This window comes from Babylonia areolata, chromosome 31 (genome assembly GCF_041734735.1).
Source record: "Babylonia areolata isolate BAREFJ2019XMU chromosome 31, ASM4173473v1, whole genome shotgun sequence".
Classification (NCBI taxonomy): Eukaryota; Metazoa; Mollusca; class Gastropoda; order Neogastropoda; family Buccinidae; genus Babylonia; species Babylonia areolata.
Window position 1 is genome coordinate 30,558,858 of NC_134906.1, and position 19,462 is coordinate 30,578,319.

Sequence of the window (19,462 nt, forward strand, 5' to 3'; positions counted from 1 at the left end):
ACAATGCAGTGTGCAACGTTCACTTGTCACACCTCCACTACATCACAATGCAGTGTGCAACGTTCACTTGTCACACCTCCACTACATCACAATGCAGTGTGCAACGTTCACTTGTCACACCTCCACTACATCACAATGCAGTGTGCAACGTTCACTTGTCACGCCTCCACTACATCACAATGCATTGTGCAACGTTCACTTGTCACACCTCCACTACATCACAATGCAGTGTGCAACGTTCACTTGTCACACCTCATCTACATCACAATGCAGTGTGCAACGTTCACTTGTCACACCTCCACTACATCACAATGCAGTGTACAACGTTCACTTGTCACACCTCCACTACATCACAATGCAGTGTGCAACGTTCACTTGTCACACCTCATCTACATCACAATGCAGTGTGCAACGTTCACTTGTCACACCTCCACTACATCACAATGCAGTGTGCAACGTTCACTTGTCACACCTCCACTACATCACAATGCAGTGTGCAACGTTCACTTGTCACACCTCATCTACATCACAATGCAGTGTGCAACGTTCACTTGTCACGCCTCATCTACATCACAATGCAGTGTGCAACGTTCACTTGTCACACCTCATCTACATCACAATGCAGTGTGCAACGTTCACTTGTCACACCTCAACTACATCACAATGCAGTGTGCAACGTTCACTTGTCACGCCTCATCTACATCACAATGCAGTGTGCAACGTTCACTTGTCACACCTCATCTACATCACAATGCAGTGTGCAACGTTCACTTGTCACACCTCATCTACATCACAATGCAGTGTGCAACGTTCACTTGTCACACCTCCACTACATCACAATGCAGTGTGCAACGTTCACATGACTAACAACTAAGGCATTTGTCATGCCTCCACCCACAGTGAACAACTTATTTAGTACTAATGGCTGAATCCTTATCTCGCTGCCACCACAAAATCATTATATACATTAAGCTAGAAAGTACACAAACAGGGAAGCATATGATCGCTCAGACACCACAGAAATATCATATACATGAAGCTATATAGCACATACACAGGGAAACATATGATCTCTCACTCAGACACCACAGAAATATCATATACATGAAGCTATATAGCACATACACAGAAAAACAAACTACCCAGGCACATGTGGTGAAAAAAATATTCACAAAAGGCATAGCTTTTCTTTCTTTTTTTTAAGCCTAAACAGAGCACACTTTCACAGAACTTTGAGATAATAAATACATACATGTATACTGTTTTGCCAAACAGAGCACACTTACACAGCACTTTGAGATCAGAAACAGGCAGTGGCATATCAAAACAGCCATGAAACACAGATTATCTGGCTTCATTGTAAAACATGACAGGTGAGAACAAAAGTGAAAACATATCAAGCAAATAATCCAACAATAAAGTCAGGAACATGGAGATGAATCATAAGCTGTGGTCAATCAAAAAGATACACGAACTGACAGAGGTAAAAAAAAAAAAAAGTGGAAAATAATTCAACAAATAAACATGAAACTAAATAAAATTTTTTCAAATGGTTAAAAATAAATAACTGCGATAAAAACTCACAAATCTACTTCCTCTCCAAAAGCAAGACACCGAAATGGTTGGTTCAGTTTCCGTTCCACCATGACAGCAAAGCCTGCAGACTGGTCCATGTACACACCACACCTTCAGTTCCACCATGACAGCAAAGCCTACAGACTGGTCCATGTACACACCACACCACACCTTCCGTTCCACCATGACAGCAAAGCCTGCAGACTGGTCCATGTACACACCACACCTTCCGTTCCACCATGACAGCAAAGCCTGCAGACTGGTCCATGTACACACCACACCTTCCGTTCCACCATGACAGCAAAGCCTGCAGACTGGTCCATGTACACACCACACCTTCCGTTCCACCATGACAGCAAAGCCTGCAGACTGGTCCATGTACACACCACACCTTCCGTTCCACCATGACAGCAAAGCCTGCAGACTGGTCCATGTACACACCACACCACACCTTCAGTTCCACCATGACAGCAAAGCCTGCAGACTGGTCCATGTACATACCACACCTTCAGTTCCACCATGACAGCAAAGCCTACAGACTGGTCCATGTACACACCACACCTTCCGTTCCACCATGACAGCAAAGCCTGCAGACTGGTCCATGTACACACCACACCACACCTTCCGTTCCACCATGACAGCAAAGCCTGCAGACTGGTCCATGTACACACCACACCACACCTTCCGTTCCACCATGACAGCAAAGCCTGCAGACTGGTCCATGTACACACCACACCACACCTTCAGTTCCACCATGACAGCAAAGCCTGCAGACTGGTCCATGTACACACCACACCTTCCGTTCCACCATGACAGCAAAGCCTGCAGACTGGTCCATGTACACACCACACCACACCTTCCGTTCCACCATGACAGCAAAGCCTGCAGACTGGTTCATGTACACACCACACCACACCTTCAGTTCCACCATGACAGCAAAGCCTGCAGACTTTTAACTCCTTCCATCCTACGCCCAAGCCATGGCTGGGTATTTCCAGCCAGCTTTTTCCACTTGTGCCCAAGCAATGTTCAGTCTATGAATCTTGAACATGACACTAGTTTTTAGTACTTGTGACCTGCACATATCCATCTAAGATGGAAAGATAACCTTGGCTAACATCTGTCTGGATTACTCCGCAAAGCTTGAACAGCATTCAACGGGTGTCCACTGTCTCCAGCAGTTTTTTGTCACCTGCTTCAGAGTTTCAGGGCACAGCAAGTATCTGGTTAACTATTTGCAGATTCCAACTATGATTTCAATGCAGAAAAGGATAATAATGCAGAGCAGTCTACAGAAACATCAAACAACATCAGTAACAACAGTGATGGTGAAGAAGAAGAAAGCATTTTCACTGTAAACAAGGTCAGGTTTGATAGTCCCCAGTTATGTTGGACTGGCAGCTCACTGTAAACAAGGTCAGGTTTGATAGTCCCCAGTTATGTTGGACTGGCAGCTCACTGTAAACAAGGTCAGGTTTGATAGTCCACGGTTATGTTGGACTGGCAACTGCATGTCGCTTCCAGCTGATTTGGGTGCAGGGATTATTCAAATCCACACTAACTGATAAACATAAACCAGTTTATCATATAACCTGATCAAATCTACACTAACTGATAAACATAAACCAGCTTATAAAATAACCTCATCATATCTACACTAACTGATAAACAGAAACCATTTAACAATATCACATCATATAGCTACACTAACTGATAACCATAACCCAATGTATAAATGAATGCAACATCTATCATCACAGGTGTCTCAGAAAGGCACAACACCCATCTGGGAATGTTTGATAAACTGTTGACTAAAATGTGTGAACAGTTGTTGAAATGGAACATGCTGAACAAAAGAAATAACAGAGACTGTCCAATGTTCCACTGTTTCCAAACATCACAAAAATCCGAAACGTTCAACACGCATTTCACTGTGTGCCATCATGACAAATATGAGAAACGTTCAACACACAACATTTCACTGTGTGTTGTCATGACAAACATGAGAAACGTTCAACACACATTCACTGTGTGCCGTCATGACAAACATGAGAAACGTTCAACACACATTCACTGTGTGCCATCATGACAAACATGAGAAACGTTCAACACACATTTCACTGTGTGCCGTCATGACAAACATGACAAACGTTCAACACAAAGGAAAGTTGACTGCCAACAACAAAGCTGGCCACCCAGATTTTTGTGAAGAGCAATGAAAAACAAAACAAGAAAAGGTGTATCAACCAAGACTGTTTTGCCGTTGTTATGACGACACTGCTGGTAAATTCTTCTCTGTCTTCTTCTGTGTCTCTTGGTCTCTTCCCCCCATGCACCATACAAACAGAAAGCACTCAGCATTCCATGATATGAAGACTAAAAACAGCTGAAATATATGCACACACACACACACACACATACACGCACATCCACACACACACAACACAACACATCACACACTCCCAAACACACTGCACCCCCTTCGCGCACACACACACACCTAGTGCCGCAAATGATACTCTGCCTGGGACTTGAACACAGGCACGAAGGTGGCCACTTCGGAGATGTCCACCTTGTAGCCACGCAGCCACTGCCCCCCCTCAAACACCTGTCCCCTCAGCACGTCCCTCCACTTGAGGTTGTTGACGTCAGGCAGGTAGACATCACGACGCCTCGCCCCCGCCTCCAGTACCGGGGCCACCAGAATCTTGTTGCTGACCAGGAACTCACAGTCAATGCGCTGGGCCACCTCGTCGTTCGGGGCCATCCACCACAGGGGACGAATCATCGGGGCACCTGAAACATTGTCATGATAATGATGGTGATGATGATGATGATGATGATGATGATGGTGATGATGATGGTGGTGATGGTGATGGTGGTGGTGATGATGGTGATGATAGTGATGGTGGTGATGATGATGATGATGATAATGATGGTGATGATGATGGTGGTGATGGTGATGATGATGATGGTGATGATGATGATGGTGGTGATGGTGATGGTAATGATGGTGATAGTGGTGGTGATGATGATGATGATGATGGTAATGGTGGTGATGGTGATGGTGATGATGATGATGATGATGGTGACGGTGGTGATGGTGGTGATGATGATGATGATGATGGTGATGGTGGTGATGGTGATGATGATGATGATTGCAATGGTGATGATGATGATGAAGGCGATGATGATGATGATGATGGTGATGATGATAATGGTGATGATGATGACGATGGTGGTGGTGATGATGATAATGATGGTAATGATGGTGATGGTGGTGGTGATGATGGTGATGTTGATGATGATGATGTTCAATGTGCTAGGCCACCTAGCATATTATAGTGCATTGTGTTGTTGTGTTGTGTTGTGTTGTGTTGTGTTGTGTTGTGTTGTATTGCATTGTATTGTTTTCTATTACTCTTTCGTCACAACAGATTTCTCTGAGTGAAATTCAGGCTGCTCCAAACCCTCTGACCACACGGCCCCACTGAAGACCTGGCAACCAGTTGTATCCGTCTCTACCTGTTCCTCGTCTCTCTCAAGGTCTAAGTCTCAGGCCACTCCACTACCGACATTTTCTTTACACCAAAACTTTTGCAAACTGACTACATCTTATTTCACACTCTCACACGTTGTTTCACACATGCACACTGCTGACAAAGGCGTGAATAGACTACATCTTATTTCACACCCTCACACGTTGTTTCACACATGCACACTGCTGACAAAGGCGTGAATAGACTACACATTATTTCACACCCTCACACGTTGTTTCACACATGCACACTGCTGACAAAGGCGTGAATAGACTACATCTTATTTCACACTCTCACACGTTGTTTCACACATGCACACTGCTGACAAAGGCGTGAATAGACCAAGCCGGTCACCTGTGTGGAGGAACTCTTTGACGGCAGCCTGCAGCACTGGCACCACACGGTCCGCTCTCACTTTCAGCATACTGTGGGCGATGTCCACAACCGTTCTGCCATACTGCCACGGACCCACTGACATCTCCAGGCCAGGCAGGAACACTGACAACTGCAGCCACCTGAACAACAACATGTCATGATAAATACTGCAGCCACCTGAACAACAACATGTCATGATAAATACTGCAGCCACCTCAACAACAACATGTCATGATAAATACTGCAGCCACCTGAACAACAACAACATGTCATGATAAATACTGCAGCCACCTCAACAACAACAACATGTCATGATAAATACTGCAGCCACCTCAACAACAACATGTCATGATAAATACTGCAGCCACCTCAACAACAACATGTCATGATAAATACTGCAGCCACCTCAACAACAACAACATGTCATGATAAATACCGCAGCCACCTGAACAACAACATGTCATGATAAATACTCCAGCCACCTGAACAACAACATGTCATGATAAATACTCCAGCCACCTGAACAACAACATGTCATGATAAATACTCCAGCTACCTGAACAACAACATGTCATGATAAATACCGCAGCCACCTCAACAACAACATGTCATGATAAATACTGCAGCCACCTCAACAACAAGTCATGATAAATACTGCAGCCACCTCAACAACAACATGTCATGATAAATACTGCAGCCACCTCAACAACAACAACATGTCATGATAAATACTGCAGCCACCTCAACAACAACATGTCATGATAAATACTGCAGCCACCTGAACAACAACATGTCATGATAAATACTGCAGCCACCTCAACAACAACATGTCATGATAAATACTGCAGCCACCTGAACAACAACAACATGTCATGATAAATACTGCAGCCACCTGAACAACAACATGTCATGATAAATACTGCAACCACCTCAACAACAACATGTCATGATAAATACTGCAGCCACCTCAACAACAACATGTCATGATAAATACTGCAGCCACCTGAACAACAACATGTCATGATAAATACTGCAGCCACCTGAACAACAACATGTCATGATAAATACTGCAGCCACCTCAACAACAACATGTCATGATAAATACTGCAGCCACCTCAACAACAACATGTCATGATAAATACTGCAGCCACCTGAACAACAACAACATGTCATGATAAATACGGCAGCCACCTCAACAACAACATGTCATGATAAATACTGCAGCCACCTCAACAACAACAACATGTCATGATAAATACTGCAGCCACCTCAACAACAACACGTCATGATAAATACTCTAGCCACCTCAACAACAACAACATGTCATGATAAATACTGCAGCCACCTGAACAACAACAACATGTCATGATAAATACGGCAGCTACCTGAACAACATGTCATGATAAATACGGCAGCCACCTCAACAACAACATGTCATGATAAATACTGCAGCCACCTGAACAACAACATGTCATGATAAATACGGCAGCCACCTGAACAACAACATGTCATGATAAATACTGCAGCCACCTCAACAACAACATGTCATGATAAATACTGCAGCCACCTCAACAACAACATGTCATGATAAATACTGCAGCCACCTGAACAACAACAACATGTCATGATAAATACGGCAGCCACCTCAACAACAACATGTCATGATAAATACTGCAGCCACCTCAACAACAACATGATGTCATGATAAATACTGCAGCCACCTCAACAACAACACGTCATGATAAATACTCCAGCCACCTCAACAACAACAACATGTCATGATAAATACTGCAGCCACCTGAACAACAACAACATGTCATGATAAATACGGCAGCTACCTGAACAACACGTCATGATAAATACTCCAGCCACCTCAACAACAACAACATGTCATGATAAATACTGCAGCCACCTGAACAACAACAACATGTCATGATAAATACGGCAGCCACCTCAACAACAACAACATGTCATGATAAATACTGCAGCCACCTCAACAACAACATGTCATGATAAATACTGCAGCCACCTCAACAACAACATGTCATGATAAATACTGCAGCCACCTCAACAACAACATGTCATGATAAATACTGCAACCACCTCAACAACAACAACATGTCATGATAAATACTGCAGCTACCTGAACAACATGTCATGATAAATACTGCAGCCACCTGAACAACAACAACATGTCATGATAAATACTGCAGCCACCTCAACAACAACATGTCATGATAAATACTGCAGCCACCTCAACAACAACATGTCATGATAAATACTGCAGTCACCTGAACAACAACAACACAGCATGTCATGATAAATACTGCTACTGCTACTACACAAAACATGCAAAAACACATGAGAGTGTGTGCAGAGACACAAACACACATCCACAATGAACACTGATTTACATGAGACTTCAACAGTATCTGCTTTGTGCAGCTGTTTTAACAACACAGCCATGTAACCACCAGATTAATGTACAGGTAATTACCAACACTCAGCTATTTTAACAACACAGCCATGTAACCACCAGACTAACATGGAGGTAATTCCTTCACTTTCAAGGAAGATGTGGCCATGTTGAGGTATCTAATCCTTCACTTAAAAGGAAGACATGACCATGTTGAGGTATCTATTCCTTCACTTTCAAGGAAGACGTGACCATGTTGAGGTATCTAATCCTTCACTTAAAAGGAAGACATGACCATGTTGAGGTATCTATTCCTTCACTTTCAAGGAAGACGTGACCATGTTGAGGTATCTAATCCTTCACTTTCAAGGAAGACGTGACCATGTTGAGGTATCTATTCCTTCACTTTCAAGGAAGACGTGACCATGCTGAGGTATCTATTCCTTCACTTTCAAGGAAGACGTGACCATGCTGAGGTATCTAATCCTTCACTTAAAAGGAAGACGTGACCATGTTGAGGTATCTATTCCTTCACTTTCAAGGAAGACGTGACCATATAGCTATCTACACTCACAGAAGTGGCTCTGCCGACCAGGTGATGTACTCACCTGATGTACAGCTCCTGGTCAGGCACAGGGAATCGGTTCGTGTCCGGGTCAAACTGCCCCACAGGCACCCCCCCCACGGGCCCCACCACCACGAAGGGGTATCCCAGCAGCCCCAGCGTCAGCACCGAGGGGATGATGCTCTTCAGCCCCAGGTCATGACCCCAGCGGGACTGTCGCAGGCCCACGTCCACCATGAGTGGGAACTGCTGGCTGCGGTAACCCACGGCGACAATGGAGTTGTTGCCGACAGTGTGTGCGAACTGCACATAGCGTGTGCTGTAGTCACAGGGGTTGGGGAGGGGTACTGACCTGGACACCAATGCCGCTTCTCCTGGGGAGAAAAAAATCAGCCATTTGAGACAATAACAGAGGTCCCGTGAGCAGCATGCAGTTCACACACGTAAAAGAACCCTTAATAACAATAAATAATAATATGCACTTCGCACATGTAAAAGAACCCTTAATAACAATAAATAATAAAATGCACTTCGCACATGTAAAAGAACCCTTAATAACAATAAATAATAATATGCACTTCGCACATGTAAAAGAACCCTTAATAACAATAAATAATAATATGCACTTCACACATGTAAAAGAACCCTTAATAACAATAAATAATAATATGCACTTCGCACATGTAAAAGAACCCTTAATAACAATAAATAATAATATGCACTTCACACATGTAAAAGAACCCTTAATAACAATAAATAATAATATGCACTTCACACATGTAAAAGAACCCTTTACAACAATAAATAATAATATGCACTTCGCACATGTAAAAGAACCCTTAATAACAATAAATAATAATATATTGTACTTATATGGCGCAAACTCCCCATAGATGGGCTCTTAGCGCCTCACAGAAACTACATACATAACAGTGCATGAAACCACACAACAGCACATGAAGACATGGAAGTGGAAAAACAAAATCTGTATCCATCAATACTACAAACCCTTGGCAACAAAAGGCTGTCCTTGGAAAAATCTTGCACAAAAACCCACTGCTGGTACCACTGCTACCACACCTACTGTGATTTCATTTCTGCTGCTTTACAATATTACCTGTGAACACAAAAGGAAATATTCTATCTAAAATTACGTTTAAATAACATACTTGCCGTGACCCACTAGTGCAGACTCCGGCAGGGGTCTGACATTCCTGTCCTGTGCAAACTACTATCCGCCTAAGTATAACAATGTGGTGACTGACTGTCGCAGTGTCAGCCATTTACATTTCTTAACAACTACGATCATTTTCATCTCCTGAAACAGCGATGATTTTCACCACACTGGCAGCAGTGCTATGTGTCCTCAGAGGAACATACATCAGCACTAAACGTTGAATTGAACACCACCACCAGCCTTCCATTTAATATGACATACTCCACTTCCACAGCCTTTAGTCTAAAAACTTCTCTGCAGATCCATCTCTTTAAGTTGTACTGACCACAGCCTTCAGTCTAAAAACTTCTCTGCAGATCCATCTCTTTAAGTTGTACTGACCACAGCCTTTAGTCTAAAAACTTCTCTGCAGATCCATCTCTTTAAGTTGTACTGACCACAGCCTTTAGTCTAAAAACTTCTCTGCAGATCCATCTCTTTAAGTTGTACTGACCACAGCCTTTAGTCTAAAAACTTCTCTGCAGATCCATCTCTTTAAGTTGTACTGACCACAGCCTTCAGTCTAAAAACTTCTCTGCAGATCCATCTCTTTAAGTTGTACTGACCACAGCCTTCAGTCTAAAAACTTCTCTGCAGATCCATCTCTTTAAGTTGTACTGACCACAGCCTTCAGTCTAAAAACTTCTCTGCAGATCCATCTCTTTAAGTTGTACTGACCACAGCCTTCAGTCTAAAAACTTCTCTGCAGATCCATCTCTTTAAGTTGTACTGACCACAGCCTTCAGTCTAAAAACTTCTCTGCAGATCCATCTCTTTAAGTTGTACTGACCACAGCCTTCAGTCTAAAAACTTCTCTGCAGATCCATCTCTTTAAGTTGTACTGACCACAGCCTTTAGTCTAAAAACTTCTCTGCAGATCCATCTCTTTAAGTTGTACTGACCACAGCCTTCAGTCTAAAAACTTCTCTGCAGATCCATCTCTTTAAGTTGTACTGACCACAGCCTTTAGTCTAAAAACTTCTCTGCAGATCCATCTCTTTAAGTTGTACTGACCACAGCCTTCAGTCTAAAAACTTCTCTGCAGATCCATCTCTTTAAGTTGTACTGACCACAGCCTTCAGTCTAAAAACTTCTCTGCAGATCCATCTCTTTAAGTTGTACTGACCACAGCCTTCAGTCTAAAAACTTCTCTGCAGATCCATCTCTTTAAGTTGTACTGACCACAGCCTTCAGTCTAAAAACTTCTCTGCAGATCCATCTCTTTAAGTTGTACTGACCACAGCCTTTAGTCTAAAAACTTCTCTGCAGATCCATCTCTTTAAGTTGTACTGACCACAGCCTTCAGTCTAAAAACTTCTCTGCAGATCCATCTCTTTAAGTTGTACTGACCACAGCCTTCAGTCTAAAAACTTCTCTGCAGATCCATCTCTTTAAGTTGTACTGACCACAGCCTTCAGTCTAAAAACTTCTCTGCAGATCCATCTCTTTAAGTTGTACTGACCACAGCCTTTAGTCTAAAAACTTCTCTGCAGATCCATCTCTTTAAGTTGTACTGACCACAGCCTTCAGTCTAAAAACTTCTCTGCAGATCCATCTCTTTAAGTTGTACTGACCACAGCCTTTAGTCTAAAAACTTCTCTGCAGATCCATCTCTTTAAGTTGTACTGACCACAGCCTTTAGTCTAAAAACTTCTCTGCAGATCCATCTCTTTAAGTTGTACTGACCACAGCCTTTAGTCTAAAAACTCTGTGTGTGTGTGTGTGTGTGTGTGTGTGTGTGTGTGTGTGTGTGTGTGGTGTGTGTGTATGAGTGTGTGTGGTGTGTGTGTGAGTGTGTGTGTGTGTGTGGTGTGTGTGTGCGTGTGTAGTGTGTGGTGTGCGTGTGTGTGTGGTGTGTATGTATGTGTGTGTGTGTGTGTGTGTGTGAGAGAGAGAGAGAGAGAGTGTGTGTGTGCGAACAAATAAGTTGGAAGAGTTGTTATCATGTCTGTTTGCAGTTTGTGTAAACTGATTCAATTTAGTATTTCATCATTCATAGTTATGAGATTTTGTTCCATCTGCGAAAAAGGTGCTTCATTCTTCTTCTTCTTCTTATTATTATTATTACTGTTATTATTACCATCATCATCATCATCACCATTACCATGATCATCATTATCATGACAATGGTCATCATCATCATCATCATGACTGTGACCATGTGTGCCTGCACTGACCAGAGGTGAAGTGAAAGGCGCTGACAGCAGACTCTGCCCTGAAGACCTTCAGTCTCTGGGTCATCCACTGACTGGCCTGGGGCTTTGTGAAGTCCACCAGTGCCATGGCTTGTCCTCCCCACTGGGCTGACTGACTCTGAACACAGTGACATTCATCTTACTGACAGCAAATCGTCAACAATAACACATATAATTCAAGCATTGTTTACTGCTACCGCATGTGTTACTGATAGCAAACTGTCAATAATAACAAGTGAAATTCAAGTATTGTTAGCAAATGTGTTACTCAGCTTACTGTTACTAGTGTTAGTGTTAGCAGATTCATCAACATCAATAAGAATCACGGCAGAAAGTATAAGAAGAGACAGACACGCACAGACACAGTGCACTACGGACACAAATGCATAACATGTACATTCCCATGCACAGACTACACACACACAAACACACACACACTCACACACACACCCACACACACACACAACATTCACACCCACACACCAACCTTGGACAAGTTAATAAAGGCACCCAGGTCAGCCCCATCCTTAAAGTCAAAGGCCGTCCTGTCGACCACTGGCAGGACAGTGGTGCCCACAGAGAACCCCTCAAACTTCAGCTCTGAAACCATCTGGTGGGCGTTGGGGAAACGCTCGTGATCAAAGAACAGACCTCCCAGCATGCGGGACACGTTGCCCGCGATGTGTACCTGGCTGAAACACAGTGAACACATTTAAATGGACTCACTCACTCAATGCCATGTGAATTTGACTGAAACACAATGAACACATTTAAATGGACTCACTCAGTCAATGCCATGTGAACTTGACTGAAACACAGTGAATACATTTAAATGGACTCATTCAGTCAATGCCATGTGAACTTGACTGAAACACAGTGGACACACAACTCAATACTCATTGTATGGAACACACTTTCCCCAAAAATATTTGTCTTTGTCCCCTTAACTGCTGCAGTGTGTGGCTTGAATCAGTGTGCAATGGAAACAAGAACATACCCAGCATGCTCATTCCTTAAAATGGATTATAGCTTCCTACATGGCGGGGTAAATAAACAAAATGGTCATCTCAGTGTGAGTGTGTATACTGTGTGTGTGTATGACTGAAACCTGACTGAACAATACAGGAAACAAATGATGAGCGCACAACGACAGCTATCAGTCAGCTCCACCCAGGTAGACAGGTATAAGATTGTGAAGTGCATAGAGCTTGGTCTCTGACCGAAGACTGGTGATCAATACAAGTATCCATATAAAACTTTAAAATCTGAAGTGCAGAATCATTACCTTTGTGTGCTTTAAAGTGGCAAAACTGACTTTGCTGAACAAAACTAAAAGAATCCCAGGAGAAGAATCTAAACAAAAAACGATAACTGGCATTAACCTGACCTGTAAACTCTGTTCTTTCACAGAGAGGGCAGCTTTCAGGTTGACAAGCATACACATGAGGGGTTTAAAAAAAATGTAACATCGACTCTCTAGTATTCTGCATGATCTGTCAAATAAATTCTCACCGGAGAGCAACCAAAAGTAGTAAGACCCAGTATTCTGCATAATCTGTCACATAAGTTATGAGTAGTAACTAACATTAGTAACAAAATAAAAATTAGTGAGATTTACTCATTTAGTATTCTAAATAATATCATATGTCATATATATAAATTTCCACCAGTGATCAACACCATTTTCAATTTATAAATTTATATAATATTTTTCTGTATATCTCATCCATACGTGCCAAAATACACATTGGTAATTATACAAATTTACGTATGTGCATGTCTGCAAGACACTAGACTAGACTCCTGCATGCACATTATAACTTCTATGTCAGTCAAGCAGTGTTTCTATTACTGCTAGTCTTAGTTAAGTTAGTACTGTTACTATTGTCAGAATACTATTGCTAGTCTTACTTAAGTTAATACTGTTATTATTGTCAGAATACTATTGCAGTATTGCTAGTCTTAGTTAAGTTAGTACTGTTACTATTGTCAGAATACTATTGCTAGTCTTACTTAAGTTAATACTGTTATTATTGTCAGAATACTATTGCAGTATTGCTAGTCTTAGTTAAGTTAGTGCTGTTACTATTGTCATAATACTATTGCTAGTCTTACTTAAGTTAATACTGTTATTATTGTCAGAATACTATTGCAGTATTGCTAGTCTTAGTTAAGTTAGTACTGTTACTATTGTCATAATACTATTGCTAGTCTTAGTTAAGTTAGTACTGTTACTATTGTCATAATACTATTGCTAGTCTTAGTTAAGTTAGTACTGTTACTATTGTCATAATACTATTGCTAGTCTTACTTAAGTTAATAGGAGGAGTTTGTATTATACTCCATGTTTGGTGTTAAATATACTAACCATGTCAAACTGATGCAAACTAGGCCTATTGGTTTGCTCTGCTTGGCCAAATTTCGCGCGGCTAACAGTGATTGTCATAATACTATTGCTAGTCTTACTTAAGTTAATACTGTTATTATTGTCAGAATACTATTGCAGTATTGCTAGTCTTAGTTAAGTTAGTACTGTTACTATTGTCAGAATACTATTGCTAGTCTTAGTTAAGTTAGTACTGTTACTATTGTCATAATACTATTGCTAGGCTTAGTTAAGTTTGTACTGTTACTATTGTCAGAATACTATTGCTAGGCTTTGTTAAGTTAGTACTGTTACTATTGTCAGAATACTATTGCTAGGCTTAGTTAAGTTAGTACTGTTACTATAGTCAGAATACTATCACAGTATCAGTATCAGATAATTCCAATCAGTGCCAACCTGACAATAAATAATGGAAACTTAAGTCTGGAGTAACCTCCACTCAATCTGAACAAATATGTGAGTTCTGTTGAAATGCATGAAATGCCTAATTCCCCTTTTTTTGTTTGTTCTGATGCTGTAAAATATATTTTAATTTTAGTCCTGCAGGACTGCATTTAAATGAACAGTCACATCAGACTGTAAATATAATTCTTCAATACTGATCAATTTATCAATGACTCGAATGAGGTTCACAATGTTCTCTTCAACAGGACCTAGAAATAACAATAACACTGATAATGATGGCTAGAAACAGAAGGAGAAGAAATAGAACTGAAGAAGAAGAAGAAGAAAGTGCATTTATATTCAAAAACCTTCTGCTACAGCTGTAAACTGTGTGCATTCAGCAACAGATGTTGCATGTCTAAGGCACAGGAATGTAAAGATAACAAAAATCATGTACAAACTTAGTGTAAAAATACTGAAAGTACTCACAACACAAACATACCTCTCCAACCTCACACACACTCACGAACACACTCACAAAGACATGTATCATACACATTCACATACACAGACAAATGATATCCACGCTCATCCCCCATCATCTCCATAAAACAACACATTCTCTGTGTGTACGTGTGTGTGCATGTGCGTGCGTGCGTGTGTGTGTGTGTGTGTGTGTGTGTGTATGTGTGTTTCTCTCTCTCTCTCACCTGTGAAGAAAGTTATGTTTAGTGATGTCAATCTTCAGGTCCAGAACCTGTTTCTGGGTCAGGGTGTCCATGTTGATACCCCGGGTGGACCACACTGGATCCTGCATCAGCTGCTGATCAGGTGACTCTGTGGGCAGTGTCAGCAACGTCTTCACCAGGTGCTGGTGGACATACCTGGCCGTTCGGTCCATGCACACAGTGTATTTCAACGTCAGTGGGTTCTTTTTGCTGGACTCCCCATACCCCTCGTGCTGTGTCTTCAGACACAGACGCGCTTTCTGGTGAGCGTTGATCGATACGTGAAGTGGTTCATCGCTGTCAGCCATGATGCCAAAGCCTCCTGAATTGATCCACATTCTCTCCAGAACTGGCCCATAATCCCCAGGGTCAGCGTTGTCGTCAACTGTGTGCAGGGGAGACGAGATGTAGGGCTGCATGGGGATGGACATGTCTTCCAGAGGCCACTGCTGTTCTCTGAGCAAGGAACCCCCGTACCAGTGCGCCCCTGACAGCAGAACACAGTTGTGTGGTGACGACCGTTGAGAGGTCTTCCAGTGCACGGAGAAACACCTAGCCTCTCTGGAGTTCGTATCGTTCACCACCAGCACCGTGTCTTTCCACTTGACACACACGCTCTTCGCGAAAGGGTCAAACCCCAACTTCAGCTTCCTAGCGTGCTCCGCATCCACAGTCCCCAGAATCATGGCACAGGAATCGAGATCCGGGGCAGTGTTCAAAACATCGCCTGCCAGTTCCACTTTCAGGAACTGTCCTGAAGCCGAGTCCGCAAAAGACAGGGTGTTGTCCGACAGCTTCAGTTTCACCACGTCGTTTATTTTGTAAACACGCGGGATAAAAATAGAGAAGTTCGACACACCGTCTGTCTGAAAATGCACGCTTACTGCTGCGAAAAGCAATCCCAAAACTGTAATGGCGAGCGCGATCTTGATGCACCTATACAGTTTTCTACGTGGAACAGACATGATTTTTCTCTCCTCGATGTTCATATCACTTTCCAAACGTTCTGCTTCTACCTTCGGTGATTTATCTGCTTCACTGAGTCTAATTGTATCGACCACACTCAGTCCCATAAGACGCATTCTTCCTTTGCATTGTTATGACTCGCTTGATCGACTGTACGTACAGTGATTGGCCTTGGATTGTAAGCCTGTGAGCATTACCTCCCCTGACACTTTCCAAGTGCGCCTGCGCACGCCAGTGTGTGTGTGTGGCGGCGGGGAAGGGGGAAGGGTTAGGGGGGTGGCAGGTGGAGGGTGTGGTGGGGATAGTGAGAGAGCAACCTTCGGCCACCTCAAACTTCGAGTTTATCGATTCATACTTAAGTGTCGCGTCAGTGCGCGCACATGGCATACTTGAACACCTACCCCGACAGGCACGCGCGCACACACACACACACACACACACACACACCATAGAAAAAAGACAATCTCCCGTTGTCTCTGTACTCAGTCAAATTAAAGGCAGACTGTGGTATAGTGAAAAGAAGATACTGTCTGATCATGACATTCTGCGGATACCGATGTAGTATAAACTACCGACCAATCATAGTATTTCATCTTGTAGCATAGTACTGTATAGATGTTGATTGGTGCTGTGGTGACAGGCCAGAGGCCCACGTGTAGACTAGAGGATCAGGCAGCCAGGCATAACAAAGTAAGTCAGCACAAGGTATAGGTGTGGCCTTCACGTGGCTTACAAGTACTGGATTAAAGGGCTGCTATGGAGTGACTCGTTGGAGTGTGAGTGACAGTTATCCACTGGATTAAAGGGCTGCTATGGAGTGACTCGTTGGAGTGTGACTGACAGTTATCCACTGGATTAAAGGGCTGCTATGGAGTGAGTTCGTTGGAGTGTGAGTGACAGTTATCCACTGGTTTACAGGACTTATAAATAATGAGTTCGTTGGAGTGTGACTGACAGTTATCCACAGGATTACAGGACTGATAAATAATGAGTTCTTTGGAGTTTGAGTGACAGTTATCCACTGGATTACAGGACTGATGAATAATGAGTTCGTTGGAGTGTGACTGACAGTTATCCACAGGATTACAGGACTGATGGATAATGAGTTCGTTGGAGTGTGACTGACAGTTATCCACTGGATTACAGGACTGATAAATAATGAGTTCTTTGGAGTGTGACTGACAGTTATCCACTGGATTACAGGACTGATGGATAATGAGTTCGTTGGAGTGTGACTGACAGTTATCCACAGGATTACAGGACTGATGGATAATGAGTTCGTTGGAGTGTGACTGACAGTTATCCACTGGATTACAGGACTGATGGATAATGAGTTCGTTGGAGTTTGAGTGACAGTTATCCACTGGATTACAGGACTGATGGATAATGAGTTCGTTGGAGTGTGACTGACAGTTATCCACTGGATTACAGGACTGATGGATAATGAGTTCGTTGGAGTGTGACTGACAGTTATCCACTGGATTACAGGACTGATGGATAATGAGTTCGTTGGAGTTTGAGTGACAGTTATCCACTGGATTACAGGACTGATGGATAATGAGTTCGTTGGAGTTTGAGTGACAGTTATCCACTGGATTACAGGACTGATGGATAATGAGTTCGTTGGAGTGTGACTGACAGTTATCCACTGGATTACAGGACTGATAAATAATGAGTTCTTTGGAGTGTGACTGACAGTTATCCACAGGATTACAGGACTGATGGATAATGAGTTCGTTGGAGTGTGACTGACAGTTATCCACTGGATTACAGGACTGATGGATAATGAGTTCGTTGGAGTGTGACTGACAGTTATCCACTGGTTTATGATGATGATGATGATGATACGGATACTTACATTGACAGGCGCAATTAGCCGAGTGGTTAAAGCGTTGGACTTTCAATCTGAGGGTCCCGGGTTCGAATCTCGGTGATGGCACTTGGTGGGTATAGGGTGGAGATTTTTCTGATCTCCCAGGTCAGCATATGTGCAGACCTGCTAGTGCCTGAACCCCCTTCGTGTGTATACGCAAGCAGAAGATCAGATACGCACGTAAATATGCTGTAATCAATGTCAGCGTCCGGTGGGTTATGGAAATAAGAATATACCCAGCATGCACGCTCCCGAAAGCGAAGTACGGTTGCCTACATGGCGGGGTAAAAATGGTCATACACGTAAAAGCCCACTTCGTGTACATACGAGTGAACGCCGGTGGGAGTTGCAGCCCACGAACGAAGAAGAAGAAGGATACGTACACAGCGCCCATCTTCGGTCAGAGACCAAATTCTGAGCACTTCACAAACAGCGAGTCATCTGCACAACAGGGTTTCCCTGGGTGGAACCAGCTGACAGCTGCCACTGGGCGCTCATCTTTCGTTTCCGGTGTCATTCAACTGATCAGGTTTTAGTCACGGCAAACTATCACACACACACACACATGTAACACTTCTAAGTGCATGGGGGGATCTGGGGGATAACACGAGCACACATGTATTGTTGAAGTTTTATGTTCAAGTTCTGTTGTGTTGTATTGTGTTGTATTGTTTTCGGATCGTTAGTGTAGTGTAGTGTAATGTAGTGTAGTGTAGTGTAATGCAGTGTAGTGTAGTGTAGTGTAGTAATCAGATCACTGTGTGTGAAATCCGGACCGCTCTCCCCGGGGACAGCCCGAGGCCTTAATGCAGTACTTGTTGTTTGTGTCTGCAAGTGTCTTTCACAGTCTGACTGAACTTCTCTTCACAACTTTGCCACGAACAACCTTTTCGTTGCCGTGAGCTCTTTTACGTGCGCTGAGTGCATGCTGCACACGGCATTTATCGTGTCATCTGAAAGACAAGGTTGCAACGGGATGATGCCTACAAGTCCCATGACCATTCTGTCCTGAGCTCGAAGTTAGTGTCCAGCATTTCAAGTGTTCCGGGCAGAAAGTACACCACCCCAAGTTAGATATCTGTGTCTCAAGTTCAGAACGTCCTGTTACGTTGAAGTGTGCGAGCTTTGAAGTATACCGGTGCTGGTATGCCGGTACTGGTACTGGTATACCGATAGTGGTGTCTGTGTGACAGTAAGTGAATTATCAGAAGAATAGCAATTGAATATCAGTTACTTCACATCCA

At 42.9% G+C, this 19,462-nt stretch overlaps 2 protein-coding genes across 6 annotated transcripts; both read right to left on the minus strand.

The window, feature by feature from the left end:
• Positions 1 to 383: 383 nt before the first annotated feature.
• Positions 384 to 2,365, minus strand: LOC143275961 (uncharacterized). 5 transcript variants are annotated; one of them, XM_076580312.1, is made up of 4 exons: positions 2,132 to 2,365; positions 1,962 to 2,081; positions 1,852 to 1,911; positions 384 to 1,801 (listed from the first exon to the last, which is right to left on the minus strand). In XM_076580312.1, the coding sequence occupies exons 1-4, from the start codon at positions 2,356 to 2,358 to the stop codon at positions 1,546 to 1,548; spliced, it is 663 nt and encodes a 220-aa protein (XP_076436427.1). In that variant the 5' UTR covers positions 2,359 to 2,365; the 3' UTR covers positions 384 to 1,545. The 5 variants fall into 5 exon arrangements, with proteins under 5 accessions (XP_076436427.1, XP_076436429.1, XP_076436430.1 ...); XM_076580314.1 differs by having other exon boundaries at positions 384 to 1,686; positions 1,742 to 1,911; XM_076580315.1 differs by having other exon boundaries at positions 384 to 1,686; positions 1,742 to 1,856; positions 1,907 to 2,081.
• Positions 2,366 to 4,063: 1,698 nt separating this feature from the next.
• LOC143275960 (myogenesis-regulating glycosidase-like) lies at positions 4,064 to 16,494 on the minus strand. Its single transcript, XM_076580309.1, has 6 exons — positions 15,362 to 16,494; positions 12,369 to 12,573; positions 11,864 to 11,999; positions 8,514 to 8,844; positions 5,469 to 5,629; positions 4,064 to 4,371 (listed from the first exon to the last, which is right to left on the minus strand). The coding sequence occupies exons 1-6, from the start codon at positions 16,459 to 16,461 to the stop codon at positions 4,076 to 4,078; spliced, it is 2,229 nt and encodes a 742-aa protein (XP_076436424.1). The 5' UTR covers positions 16,462 to 16,494; the 3' UTR covers positions 4,064 to 4,075.
• Positions 16,495 to 19,462: the final 2,968 nt, after the last annotated feature.